Source organism: Scyliorhinus torazame, chromosome 14 (genome assembly GCF_047496885.1).
Source record: "Scyliorhinus torazame isolate Kashiwa2021f chromosome 14, sScyTor2.1, whole genome shotgun sequence".
NCBI classification, from domain to species: Eukaryota; Metazoa; Chordata; class Chondrichthyes; order Carcharhiniformes; family Scyliorhinidae; genus Scyliorhinus; species Scyliorhinus torazame.
In genome coordinates, this window is record NC_092720.1 from 172,208,961 (window position 1) to 172,222,205 (window position 13,245).

Genomic DNA, 13,245 nt, shown 5'->3' on the forward strand with positions numbered 1-13,245 from the left:
CTATTTCCCCGGTTCCCTCTTCCTTCCCCCCCCTCCCCGCCCGACCCCCCCCCCTCTTCACCTCTGTGTCGTGACAGCTCTCCCTTTGTCCTTGGCCAACTAATTGTTGGCCACAAACAGGTCTGGAACAACCAAATGATTTCGCTCCCACGTTCTGTGGAAGCCTTCTTCCACCCCATGGATGGCAAATTTGTTTTTCTCCATTTGGAGACATTGCGACAGGTCAGACAGCCAGTCTGCAGCTTTTGATGGTGCTGCTGACCGGCAGCCGGGCAGGATTCATCGGTGGGCGATCAGGGAAGCAAAGGCAAGGGCGGCAGCCCTTCTCCCCATGAAGAGATCTGGCTGGTCTGATACCCCGAAGACCGCCACCTTCGGGCATGGCTCCACCCTCATCCCTACCAGTTTGGACATTGGCTCAAAGAAGGCTGTCCAGTACCCTGCTAGAGTGTTGCAAGACCAGAACATGTGTGCGTGGTTAGCGGGTCTCCTTGGCACCATTCACATCTGTCCTCCACCTCTGGGAAAAACCTGCTCATTTGGATTCTGGTCAAGTGGGCTTTATTTACCATTTTTAGTTGTGATAGGCTAAGCCTTGCACATGTGGAGGTGGAGTTGACCCTGTGCAGTGCTTTGCTCCAGAGTCCCTATCCTATTTCAAACCCCAAGTCCTTCTCCCACATCACCCTTGTCTCATCCAGTTGGGTGGCAGCTCTCCCTATTAGTCATCCGTACATGTGACTACCCTTTGCCTAAGATGTCTGCATCCAGCAATTCCTCCAGTAGTGGCGGTCATGGGTACGTCCTTGTTTCTTTTCGCAGAAAGCTTTTTTGATGCAGGTATCTGAATTCGTTGTCACCTGCTAGTTGGAATCTTTCAGTCACCTCGTCCAATGTTGTTACCCTACCGTTCGTGTACAGATCCCTTACTATCAGTGCCCCCCCCCCCCAGTCTTGCCTCCATCTTTTCAAGGAGGCGTCTGTGAGCGCCGGCGCGAACCTATGATTGTTGCAGATGGGGACTTTGTCATTTGTCGTTTTAACAGATGCCCTTTGGCGAAAGCCAACGGGACGTTTGTTTCTTTTGTTAATAAGCATCCAATTAAATAATCAGCCCCATTAGAAATGACAGCATGAACAGCAGCATTGCTGCTGATTTCCCATGGGGAAAAGCAATTAGGGAATGGGGAAAAGTGAAGATGTGTGTAAATTTCGGAGGTGCTCTTTTTAGCCTAAGAGGGACAGTTAGACCTCCACTCGAGGGTCTCCAATCATAACAACTCGCCACAAACACCACCTTGACATTTGCTCAAGTGTCAGTGTGTGGTCAAAGGTTGCTAATTTTCCAGGAGGCAACTATTGATTTCAATTAGACAATTGCCTGTTAATTTAACGAGACCCAGCAGTTAAAGTCACAATGACCATGAGCTGTAGCCGCCACTGCAAAACAGACTGAAATCCGCTGTTTCGCTCCAAAAATCCACAGTTAAAAGTAAGCCATCATTGTGGATTTCAGGCACAGCAGGGTTACAAAATAATAGACAATATATGACCTGTGTGTACAGGAATAAATCAGACCTATTTTAAGGTAATGTATTTTTAAATAATAAATTTAAAGTTCCCAATTATTCGTTTTCCAATTAAGGGTCAATTTAGCATGGCCAATCCATGACCCTGCACATCTTTGGGTTGTGGGGGTGAGACTCTCACAGACACGGGGAGAATGTGCAAACTCCACATGGACAGTGACCCAGGGCCCAGATCAAACCCTAGTCCTCGGCGCCATGAGGCAGCACTGCAAACCACTGCGCCACTGTGCCACCCCAGTAATGTATTATTTATAGTTACTGATATCCTTTGTAGTTAAATTACATAAATTAGATCAATTTGACAATAAATGCATCTTACGGTGCATAGGACATTCTCCATTCTGTGTCTTAGACACTGGGTGCTACATAATTGAGGCACTGCAGTACCGCCACTAGACGGAGGGTGGAATTACAGTGTGACTAGTTTACATAGGGATATTCCACCAGAAATGCGGACATAACAATTTTTAATAGTCAAGTGACATAGAAATGTGTCAAGATATGAGTGTAGAAAGTAAAATGTGGTTACCAGGAAGTGAGTGCAGATGTGAGACTACAAATAGGATCATGGGAGCTGAATCTGCTCAGGGCTGATCTACAACTAAACTTAATTTATGCACTTTGTTACATATCTCGTGATATCCTGGCTTAACATAAATCTACCAATCTCAATGCTATGGTTATGCCTCCTTGTTCTGAACTCCACACCCATTCAAATGATTTAATCATATCAAACAGCACCAGTAAGTCATTGTTTTCACAATTTACCCATTTTAACTCCAGTATCATTCTGGAGAATGTGTGCCGCACCTGCTTCGAGGCAAATATATATGTGCTGAGATGCTGTGCCAATAACTGAACTTAATATTTTAAATGGGATCTAACCAAATCTTGAATACCTAATTTCCTTTTTTATTGGCGCCCCTTGTGATGAAGTCCAAAATTTAATGATGCTTTTAAATTGCTTTCCCACTCTACTAACTTTTATGCGAGTTATGTACATAGATCCATAAATCTTTCTTAACATCCTGTTCATAGTTCTTACTATTTTGAAAATATTTGTATTTATATTTTTTCCATCTAAAGTGGATAGTCTCATATTTTCTCACATAGGGGCGGCATGGTGGCAGAGTGGTTAGCAGTAGGGACCCGAATTCGATTCCAACCTTGGGTGTCAATCTGTGTGGAGTTTGCATATTCTCCCCGTGTCTGCGTGGGTTTCCTCCAGGTGCTCGGGTTTCGTCCCACAGTCCAAAGATGTGCACGTTAGGTGGATTGGGCAGTCTAAATTTCTTATTAATGTCCAAAAAAGGTTAGATGGGGTTACTAGGTTACAGGGATGGGGGGTGGGGGGGTATTGGGCCTAAGTAGGGTGCTTTTTCAGAGGGTTGGTGCAGACTCAATGGGCCCAATGGACTCCTTCTGCACTGTAGTGATTCTATGATTGGACTACAACTACAATTTAGTCTACTCACTTAATCTATCAATGTCCTTTCCTCATCTATACAATGTTCTGAGCCATTTAACTTTTTGCCGTGAGCACAATTGAATATATAGCTTTCTATTCCTTCATCGAGACCTTTGATAAATGTGATTAAAAACCTCAACGTCCTATGATCAATGGGGAAAACCAATTGAAATATAGAAGCACCTCCCTACTCTGTCTCTTAGTGCCTAATCAAATCCCTGTCATGTCAATTGATTCTTCAATTTCATGCACTTTCTGATAGTCTGTTGTGGAACCTGTCTGAATAGCTTCTGGGTGCCTTTGTAAATATCCTCCATAGCCACTCATCATCTAACATGTTGGTAACCGCCTATTAAAATTTTCTTAGGTAAGCCAGACAACATTCAACCATGGCTCTCTCTGAACAGTTCATGCCCATATTACAGATAATTATTAATAGGCAAAGGAGACAGTGCCTGATAGAATATCCAATATATTTTATTGCTCCTAAGGTGTTTAATTTCAGATCACCAGAACTATGTATCCAGATTTCATGGAATCAATGAATCCCTGCAGTGAAGAAGGAGGCCATTCAGCCTATCGAATCCGCACCGACTCTTGGAAAGAGCACACTACCTAGGCCGACGCAACCAGTCTACCCCCATAACTCCACCTAACCTTTTCGACAATGGGGGGCAATTTAGCAAGGCTAATCCACCTAACTACACACCTTTGGACTGTGGGAAGAAACTGGAGCATCCTGAGGAAACCCAAGCAGACACGAGGAGAAAGTGCAAACTCCACACAGGCAGTCACCTGAGGACAGAATTGAACCCGGGTCCCTGGCTCTGTGAGGCAGATATGTTAACCACTGTGCCACCCCTAAATTTCACAGTAGACCTGGGGCAAGATTCTCCGACCCCCCGCCGGGTTGGAGAATCGCCGGGGGCTGGCGTGAATCCCGCCCCCGCCGGTTGCCGAATTCTCCGGCACCGGATATTCGGCGGGGGCGGGAATCGCGCCGCGCCGGTTGGTGGGCCGCCCCCTCCGCGATTCTCCGGCCTGGATGGGCCAAAGTCCTGCTGCGGGCAAGGCGGCGCGGGCGGGCTCCGGGGTCCTGGGGGGGCGCGGGGCGATCTGGCCCCGGGGGGGTGCCCACACGGTGGCCTGGCCCGCGATCGGGGCCCACCGATCCGCGGGCAGGCCTGTGCGGTGGGGGAACTCTTTTCCTTCCGCCTTCGCCACGGTCTCCACCATGGCGGAGGCGGAAGAGACCCCCTCCATTGCGCATGCGCGGGAATGCTGTCAGCGGCTGCTAACGCTCCCGCGCATGCGCCGCCCGGAGATGTCATTTCCGCGCCAGCTGGCAGGGCACCAAAGCCCTTTTCCGCCAGCTGGCGGGGAAGAAATTCGTCCGGCGTGGGCCTAGCCCCTTAAGGTTGCGGAGCATTCCGCACCTTTGGGGCGGCGCGATGCCCGAATGATTTGCGCCGTTTTGGGCGCCAGTCGGCGGACATTTCGCCCCTGGGCTATAATTCTCCAGCTGTTGGGATTCTCTTTTACCACCGGAAGCACGCCCCTGACCTTAGGTTTCCCACAGAAAACCTATTGACAAGCAACGGGAAGAAAGAATCCCGCTGCCAGCGAACGGCGCGTCGCCGAGAAATACTGGGCTGGGGGACAGGAGAATCCAGCCCCTTATCACAGCATCTTCCGCAGTGAATAAAATACATTGTAAAGTAGACATGTCATATCTTAAAACAATGCTGTACACATTTTATCTTTCTTTTTACATACAGGAAATGAAAAGATTGCCAGAAAGGTGTGTATGTTTTAGATACATAATTTTATACATAATGAACAAGTGGCATCATTTTCAGAAATTTAACCAAGTGTCAATCCAATTCAGATGCCTTGTGGATGAAGAAAATGGAAACGAAGGAGATGAAGGAAGTGAAGAAGACGATGATGATGTTGATGACGACGATGAAGATGAAAGTGAGGGAAGTGATGAAGAATGTGAGTGTGGATCTGAAGAAGATGATGAAGAAATTGTGGGATTCAGCATCCTGACACTGGGAATGTTCAGGGGACCTTTGCTGTATGCAACATGGAAAAGAATGAAAGAGATCATTACCCCTGGTGAGACCTCACCTCCTATTTACCAGATGGTACCCCTGTAACTAAATGTAAAGTGGCCGTGATGTGTTTGAATTAGGATGAAGGAACTTGCTACTTACCCTTTCTGTGATTACATTGCTGAGATAGATACTGACTGCATTGACTTGAATGGAATTTAATATTAGGCCAGGTTTGTCGCAATTGATCTGTGGAGTATCACCATTGAGTAATACAATCTGGACAAACCTCCACCGCTGTGTGTTCAGAATTCTAATTTTCACAATTCTCATAATTCTCTTATCTTAAGGGGCTCAAACTCACGCAGTCAGCTGTGGAAATGTGATTTCTGAATCACAGCTAATTCCATGCAAATTAACAAAGTTGGAATTTGTCCTCTTAATTCCAAAATAAATCTGTCCCGGGGCTGATATGAAACAGGCCATCAGGCATCAGCGACCTGCTATACAAATAGTCCAATATTCTATCTTTTTATAAACATAGGAATATAGAAAATGAGGGTAGGAGTAGGCCTTTCAGCCCCTTGAGCCAACTCCATCTTTCAAGATGGTCTACATTCTAGTGAATCCAGGTACAGTCGACTCAATTTCTCCTCATACAATCATCCTACCATCTCTGAAATCAGTCTCATGAATCTTCACTGCACTCCCTCTTTGGCAAGTACGTTTTTTCTTAGTTAAGGAGACCAAAGCTACACACAATACTCTAGGTATGATCTCACCAAGGTCCTGTACAACTGCAATAAGATATCCTTGTTCCTGGACTCCAGTCCTATTGCAATGAAGGGCAGCATACTATCTGTCTTCCGAAGTGCTTGCTATGTCTGCATGCTTTCAATCAGTGACTGGTGTACTAGGACACCCAGGTTCCTTTGTACATCAACATTTTACAATCTATCACTATTTAAAAAATACTTGGCCATTCTGCTTTTTCTACCGATGGACAATTTCACATTTAGCTGCATTGTGCTGCATCTGCCATGTATTTGCCCACCCACCCAACTCGTCTCAGATACCTTGAAGACTCTTAGCATCGTTCTCACCACTCACCTTCCCAGCAAGTTTCATGTCATCAGCAAACTTGGAAATGTTACTTGTGATTCCTTCATCCAAACCATTAACATATATTGTGAAAAGCTGGAGTCCTAGCATTAATCCATGTGGTGCCCCACTAGTCACTGCCTGCCACTTTGAAAAATATCCATTTATTCTGACTGGATGTTTCCCGACTGCTAACCAGTTCTCAATCCAATAAAGTTGCTGGAGCCTATAACAAACAGGGTACTGCCCATTTTAAACCCAATTTGAATTTCTAGAGGAAATGTGAATTACAGAAATATGTTTGAATTGGAAAGGTGTATTTTTCCATTATATGAGAATGGCCTACATGCAGGCTTAAAATGAACAGCTGTTATTATATTTGTTAGTGTGCAGCATTTAACCTTGGTACTTTTATTTATTCCAAGTTCCAGCACCGCTGACCTTTGACCCAAATACAGCACATCGTAAGCTTATCTTGTCTGATGGCCTTACCAGCGTGAAACCCAGGGGCAAGAAAGTATCGCTTTTTAAAAAGTCAAAGAAGTTCGATGAGTGCCTTTGCGTCTTGGGATCAGAGGGATTCACATCAGGTACACATTACTGGGAGGTGGAAGTGGGAGACATCTCTGACTGGATTGTTGGTGTGGCCACGGAGTCAACCAATCGAAAGGGAGAAATTAATCTTCTCCCTGAAAATGGATACTGGATTCTGTCATTGACAGATGGAGATGAATATGCGGGTGACAAGTTTCTCAAATTGAGTGTGAAACCCACGACCATCGGAGTTTACTTGGACTATGAGCAAGGACAATTGTCATTTTACAATGCCGATGACATGTCTCATGTCACTACTTACACTGACACGTTCACCGAGAAACTCTTTCCATATTTTGTTCTTGACCCAAGTGACAGAGATCAAAATTCCGAGCCTCTTAAGTTGCATCATTTAGCAATCTGAGAAATTATATTATAGAGCTGACAAGCCTAGGAAGCGAAATAATCTTGATCCCACTGCCGTGGGTATTATATTCTTACAAAGTGCAACAGAAAATCAGAACTCTTAACATGTAGCTAGTACATTCGGCTCAGATAGAATAACCCAGATTGAAAGCATGCTTAACCCAATGGAGCTGTATCTGTGGTATGTGGAAAGTGATGATTTGACTGTCCTGAGTTTTGCCTAATTTACTCCGATTCACATCTCACACCATTTAAGTAATAGTAACCTTCAGCTTTCGCCTATTAAGTGAGGATATTTAAATCAATTTTGATGGCAGTGACGGTAGAAATGTTCGACTAAGACTGATCTTGAAAGCAATAAAACAGTTCAGACATTAATTTGAAAGACAGACTCGTGCATGTATTTTAATGAGTTTTGATCGTCTGTTAACATGTTAGTATTGCAGAAGGAACTTCATCCTTTATTGAAGTAGGAAGTTGGTACGGATTGGTACAAATTTGTAATTATAGCTTTTGCTTGGTAAAATTGTAACAGGCATGAAACAATCAAGAAAATAATGAAATAGCGGACTTCCAGGGAACTACAGAAAAATCATTCATTACAGCTTTATTTGATGAGGGATACTGGGAGAGACTCATTAAAATAAATTTATATAGCACTGTATTGGCTAATGCAAAATCATTATCAATTTATAGGTAGATGAAGTAATGAAAAAACATATAAGGAAATTATTGGGTTTAGAGAATGGGCAGCCAGTGTATTAGAGTTGTATCATATTTCAATCCAGACTAACCTCGTAAGGCTCTGCTTTAAGTACTTGCGATGATATGGAGATGCCGGCGTTGGACTGGGGTGAGCACAGTACGAAGTCTTACAACACCAGGTTAAAGTCCAACAGGTTTGTTTCGATGTCACTAGCTTTCGGAGCGCTGCTCCTTCCTCAGGTTAAGTACTTGCAGTTAAGTGTGTGTTAAATTGCCATATGCTTAATGATTCTGTGACATTTGAGATGATAGGAACCCGATTGATGGAGGATGAATTCTAATTGGGTCAGCCACAATGATCCACCTTCTATCACTGGCATAATTCAAGGTCACAGATTGTGTTTTTAAAGGGAGAGTGAAGCTTGCAGCATATACACATGGAATTGTAATCTTTGTTTTCGGATAGTCTTTCTGACAGTCGGACATCATGATCACAATGTGGGGAATCATTAGAATCATGCATTTTGTCTGTCCTCAGAAGTGGGGAAATCTTTGTGGGAAAAACTGCAACAAAGACAGCTCGAGAACTGCAGAAATCCTGTAAAATCCATGTTCGCGTTTGCTTGGTCAGGGATCAGAAGCAGCTCAGAGACTGTGACTGACAGATTTTACGATTTGTGACATGATAATGTTTACACGGAACTGTGTTTTTAAGACTGCTTGTGATACCCGTAGAATCCCGACAGTGCAGAAGGAGGCCATTTGGGCCATTGAATATGCACCGACCCTCCAAAAGAGCAGTCATTATCAGGCCCGCTCCCCCATCTATTCCCCATAACCCCATGTATTGTCATAGTCAATCCACCTAACCTGCACATCTTTGGACTGTGGAAGGAAACTTACACAGACATGGGGAGAACGTACAAATTCCACACAGACAGTCACCCAATGCCAGAATCGAACCCAGGTCCCTGGTGCTGCGAAGCAGCAGTGCTAACCACTGTGCCATTGACAGAAATTGGCTCTTCTAGTTAGCTATATAGGTAAAATGTTTAATTGAGAACTCATTAAGAATAATTAACTGAAATCATATTAAGCATTAATTCAGTGCAACTATAGCTGGGAATTAATCAGGTAAGACTCTGTACTTGCACATTTCACAAGTTGCTTGAGGCCTGCAAGGTCAGTGACTCAACTAGCTAAAAGACCCTATTGTTTGGTAAAATCTGGGCGGCTGGCCAGTATGAACAGTTCCGTTTCAATGGTAACAAACAGTCTAGAGTGATAAGTTCTAGCGAAGAATGTGTTTTTCTCAAGTGGAGGTATGGGGAAGCTTGTACCAATATAATTAAATACATATCTCTCTTAAATTGACGGACAGACAGTTTGGCTGAATTGGGTGAATTCTAAATTAGTTAAAGCCAATCACAGCTGTAAAGAAGGCAAAACCTTAAGATAATAATCTTTTTAAGAATCACTTGTGATGGAAAAATCCATTCCGGAATCAATCTATCTCTTTCTGAAACTTATTTTCTTTGCTTGCTAAATCGCCATCTTTCTTTTGTTTAAATTGCTCAGTCATTTTATACTGTGTATTATGATTTGAAGAATTAGCACGATTTGCAATTGTATTTTAAACTCAACCACTGTATTCGCTAAAGACAATCAATCTGACCTAATTGTGTATTGACAAATAAAGTTACCAATGGGCACTACATCTGACTAATAAAGTTCAACTAAGCTTTGCCAACAAGCACAGACTTGATCTCTGTTATTTGCGAACTAAGAAAGGATAACGAATATCCAGGGTTCGGAATAGACACAGAGATCCATCAGCCACCCTGAGACAGTTGATAGGTGACACAGTGGGAAATTTGTGCATGTAATGTGTGTGTGTGTGTGTCGTCGTGAGACAGCAGTGCAAACCAATGTGCCACCATGCCGCCCAACTCCTGCTCCTACTGATGAATGTTCTTAAGCTGAAGATATATTCGGCCAGGGGCTTGTGACCATCAAGGTGAACCCTAGTGGAAGGATAAACTGGCAGAGAAACCACATGTGTCACATTGATGGTCGGTAATGCGCAGACACAGTCATTGGGAGGTAGTCACATAGAAATCATGATTCCACACAACGCTTGATATGTGGATGCATCTGTTAGTCTTTGATACTCTCACTCAGACATTAGCACGTGTCCCACCATTTTTACACACAACAAAATATAACTGCTATCGCAAATACGGATAATGCTTTGAAACATATGTTGGAACTTGACTGTGAAGGGATTAAAGGGTTAATTGGTTCAGGTCTCTCAGTTCTAACAGAGCGGGGTAGGGCAAAGCTCCCTGGACTCATGGGGGAGGGAGGTTACTATTACGTTCTGGAGCTTGGCCGGTCTGAATAAGTGCTCGATAAAACTTCTGGTTCATGACTGGTTAAATGTTTTATTTTTCAACAAATACTGAAAACTGAAAATTGCTTATTGTCACAAGTAGGCTTCAAACGAAGATACTGTGAAAAGCCCCTAGCAGCCACATTCCGGCACCTGTTCGGGCTGGCTGGTACGGGAATTGAGCCGTGCTGCTGGCCTGGTTTAAAAGCCAGCGATTTAGCCCTGTGCTAAACCAGCCCCTCCGTGGGCAAGATAACCAAAAGAAAATTATCAAAATCTACTAACTATTATAAATTATTTAAGAGCTCCTACAAATTGTGACTATCCACCAATAAGACTATCCCCAGACTCCCTGAGTTAGAAGTGTCACCTGGCTGTTCTCTACTGCCACCTGCTGGTTGGAGGGCTTGTCTACCACTATATACATGATTGCTTATGCACATCATCACAGTTACTCTATATTTTGGCATATAAGTTAACTTTTAGAACCTCAAATGCAATATCTCCAAAGTGGGGGGTGGGAGGTGGGGATTGACATATATGTGATATCGGGCTTATGCAGAATCGACACATTGGGATGGAAATTCAGCATAAAACGGCCACCAATCCTCCATTTGGCTGGGGTCTGGCAGCCGAGTAGCATAGAGCACCCAACTCTAGCTGCCGATACGGCCCAGAGAATTGCCAGGTCCGTGGTCACGCATGCACACGGCGCCGGCCTGCAGCGGCCACGTCATGCAACATGGTGCCGGCTGCTCGCGGACGCAGCCTGCAAAATATTGCACCCCCTTTGGCCAGTTCGTGAGACCCAGTCCACACCCCAAAAGTGCCCCAGCCCCGGACAAAATCCCAGCTGCCCGTGGATCAGACTCCCCTGACTGTGGCGGCGCTGGACTGAGTCTGCAGCCACCACGTCAAGTTCTCGACAGATGAGACCATGAGAGACCCATGGCGTCGGGAACTCAGCCGGGCGGGGGCGGAACATCAGGGGGATGGGCCTCAGGCAACGTCCTGAGGCCATCAATACGCCACTTTGAAAGGGGCGAAGCATCGCAAATGGGCGTCGCCCCCAATATGGTCGGAAAGGGGTATTCTCCGGCCGATCGCCGAACGCGATTTTGACGTCGGCGACTGGGGAATTCCACCCACTGAGTATAACTATGAAACATTGGTGTGCATGCAGTTGGTCGCTATTTTGAAATGTCATTGGCATCCAATGCAAAAAATTGGCATGATTTAAACTCCACTGCATCATCACAACACAACCCATTTTGCCTGCTTTATCCCTTGTGTCCATTTTTATGGTACCAGGAAGTAAAATATGCTTTTGTGGGATGAGAAATTAAGGCTGACTATTAATACAGGTAATACATCACATAACAGAAAGTTGGGGCGGGGGCCTGGTGGTTGTTAGCAGAGGTGCAGTTATGCATGCAGTATACACAATAACATGATGATCTTTGTGGCCAGAAAAATGGGTCGTCAAATTTTCTTTTTAATTCATTTTTTACGGGATATAGGTTTCTCGGGCAAGGCCAACATTTATTGCCCATTCCTAATTTTCCTCGAGAAGATGGTGGCGATCTGTCTTCTTGAACTGCTGTAGGTACACCCACTGTCCTGTTAGGGAGGGAGTTCCAGGTTATTGACCCAGCAACAGTGAAGGAATGGCCGGTATATTTCCAAGTCAGGATGATAAGTGACTTGGAAGGGAACTTCAGGTGGTGGTGTTCCCGCGTACCTGCTGTCTTTGTCGTTCTGGATGGTAGTGGTAGAGGGTTTGGAAGGTGCTGCCTGAGGAGGCTTGGTGAGTTCCTGCAGTGCATCTTGTAGATGGTACACAGTGCTGCTACTGTGCGTTGGTGGTGAAAGAAGTGAATGTTTGTGGATGGGTTGTCAATCAAGTGGGCCTAGTTTCACTTGGATGGTGTCAAGCTTCGAGAATGTTGTTGGAGCTGCACTCATCCAGGCAAGTGGAAAGTATTCCATCACACGCCTGACTTGTGCCTTGCAGATAGTGGACAGGCTTTGGGTAGTCAGGAGGTGAGTTACTCGCACAGGATTCGTAGCCCCTGACCTGCTCTTGTAGCTACAGTATTTATATGGTTAGTCCAATACAGTTTGTCGTTAATCCATGAAGTAAAAACCTCACCACTATCATTAGAATTTCCCCTATAACCGATAGAGCGCTGTAATTCCAAATGGTGATCCAGGGATTCCCTTGTTTTCCCTGACTCCTAGGCAGACTTAGGTGGATGCCAATCAGGTCAAACTATTATTTCAAGTTATCCCCCGGTATAACCCGTATCTTCCTAGAAGATTTTGTTTACTTACCACTCAGTAGCTTACCCACGGGTCCGGCTTGCTAAGTAGAGTAAGGTAAACTTTCTAATAATAATAACCATTCTTCCAGGTTATCTATTTAAACATTACTTTATTTTCAAATTAAAAAGATAAAAACTACTTTTACAGAAAGGTAAAAAGATCTTTTCTTGTTCGGACCAGTTGTAAGACTTTCAAGTCCATCTTGTCAATCGTTTTTCTTTAACTTTTGGTCTTCTGTTCGCTTCTCTGGGTTGCTCGGTCTTCAGATGCGCTTCGTCCCATCACCGAGAATGAATGAACTCCTGACTGCTGAATTTTCAGGATTTATATAGCCCTTTGACTAGCTTTAGTTTTTCCATGACCTTTTATTGAAAGTAACTCTCTTTCGCTGCTTCATAATTTTATGGAAAGCAAATTACTTTCGCTGCTCCATGACCCCAACGGAACCTCGCCGGCAAGTTGCTTCTTTGTCGAATACCACCTTCAATTACAGATATTTAGTCTCTGAGCTATCAGGTTCTGCTTGACAGGTCATAAATTTGGTTGCTGCTTCTTCAGCAAATGTTCTGATATCAAACCCTAGAGTTACCATAACTTGTGCTCAGTGAAGCAGCTCGCTTTTCTGCATTCAACTGGCATCAGTCTGTC

General features: G+C 44.4%; 1 protein-coding gene across 3 annotated transcripts in view; it reads left to right on the plus strand.

Moving 5' to 3' along the window:
- LOC140390225 (zinc-binding protein A33-like) overlaps positions 1–13,245 on the plus strand; it is a 162,177-nt gene that overhangs the window by 103,976 nt on the left and 44,956 nt on the right. For 2 of the 3 annotated variants that reach the window (XM_072475194.1, XM_072475195.1), the window contains 3 exons: positions 4,836–4,858; positions 4,946–5,178; positions 6,641–9,633. In XM_072475194.1, the coding sequence (XP_072331295.1) occupies positions 4,836–4,858; positions 4,946–5,178; positions 6,641–7,173 (789 nt within the window). In that variant the 3' untranslated portion in view covers positions 7,174–9,633. Of the gene's footprint in view, positions 1–4,835; positions 4,859–4,945; positions 5,179–6,640; positions 9,634–13,245 lie in introns of those variants that run through there. The other variant, XM_072475196.1, reaches the window with a different exon arrangement.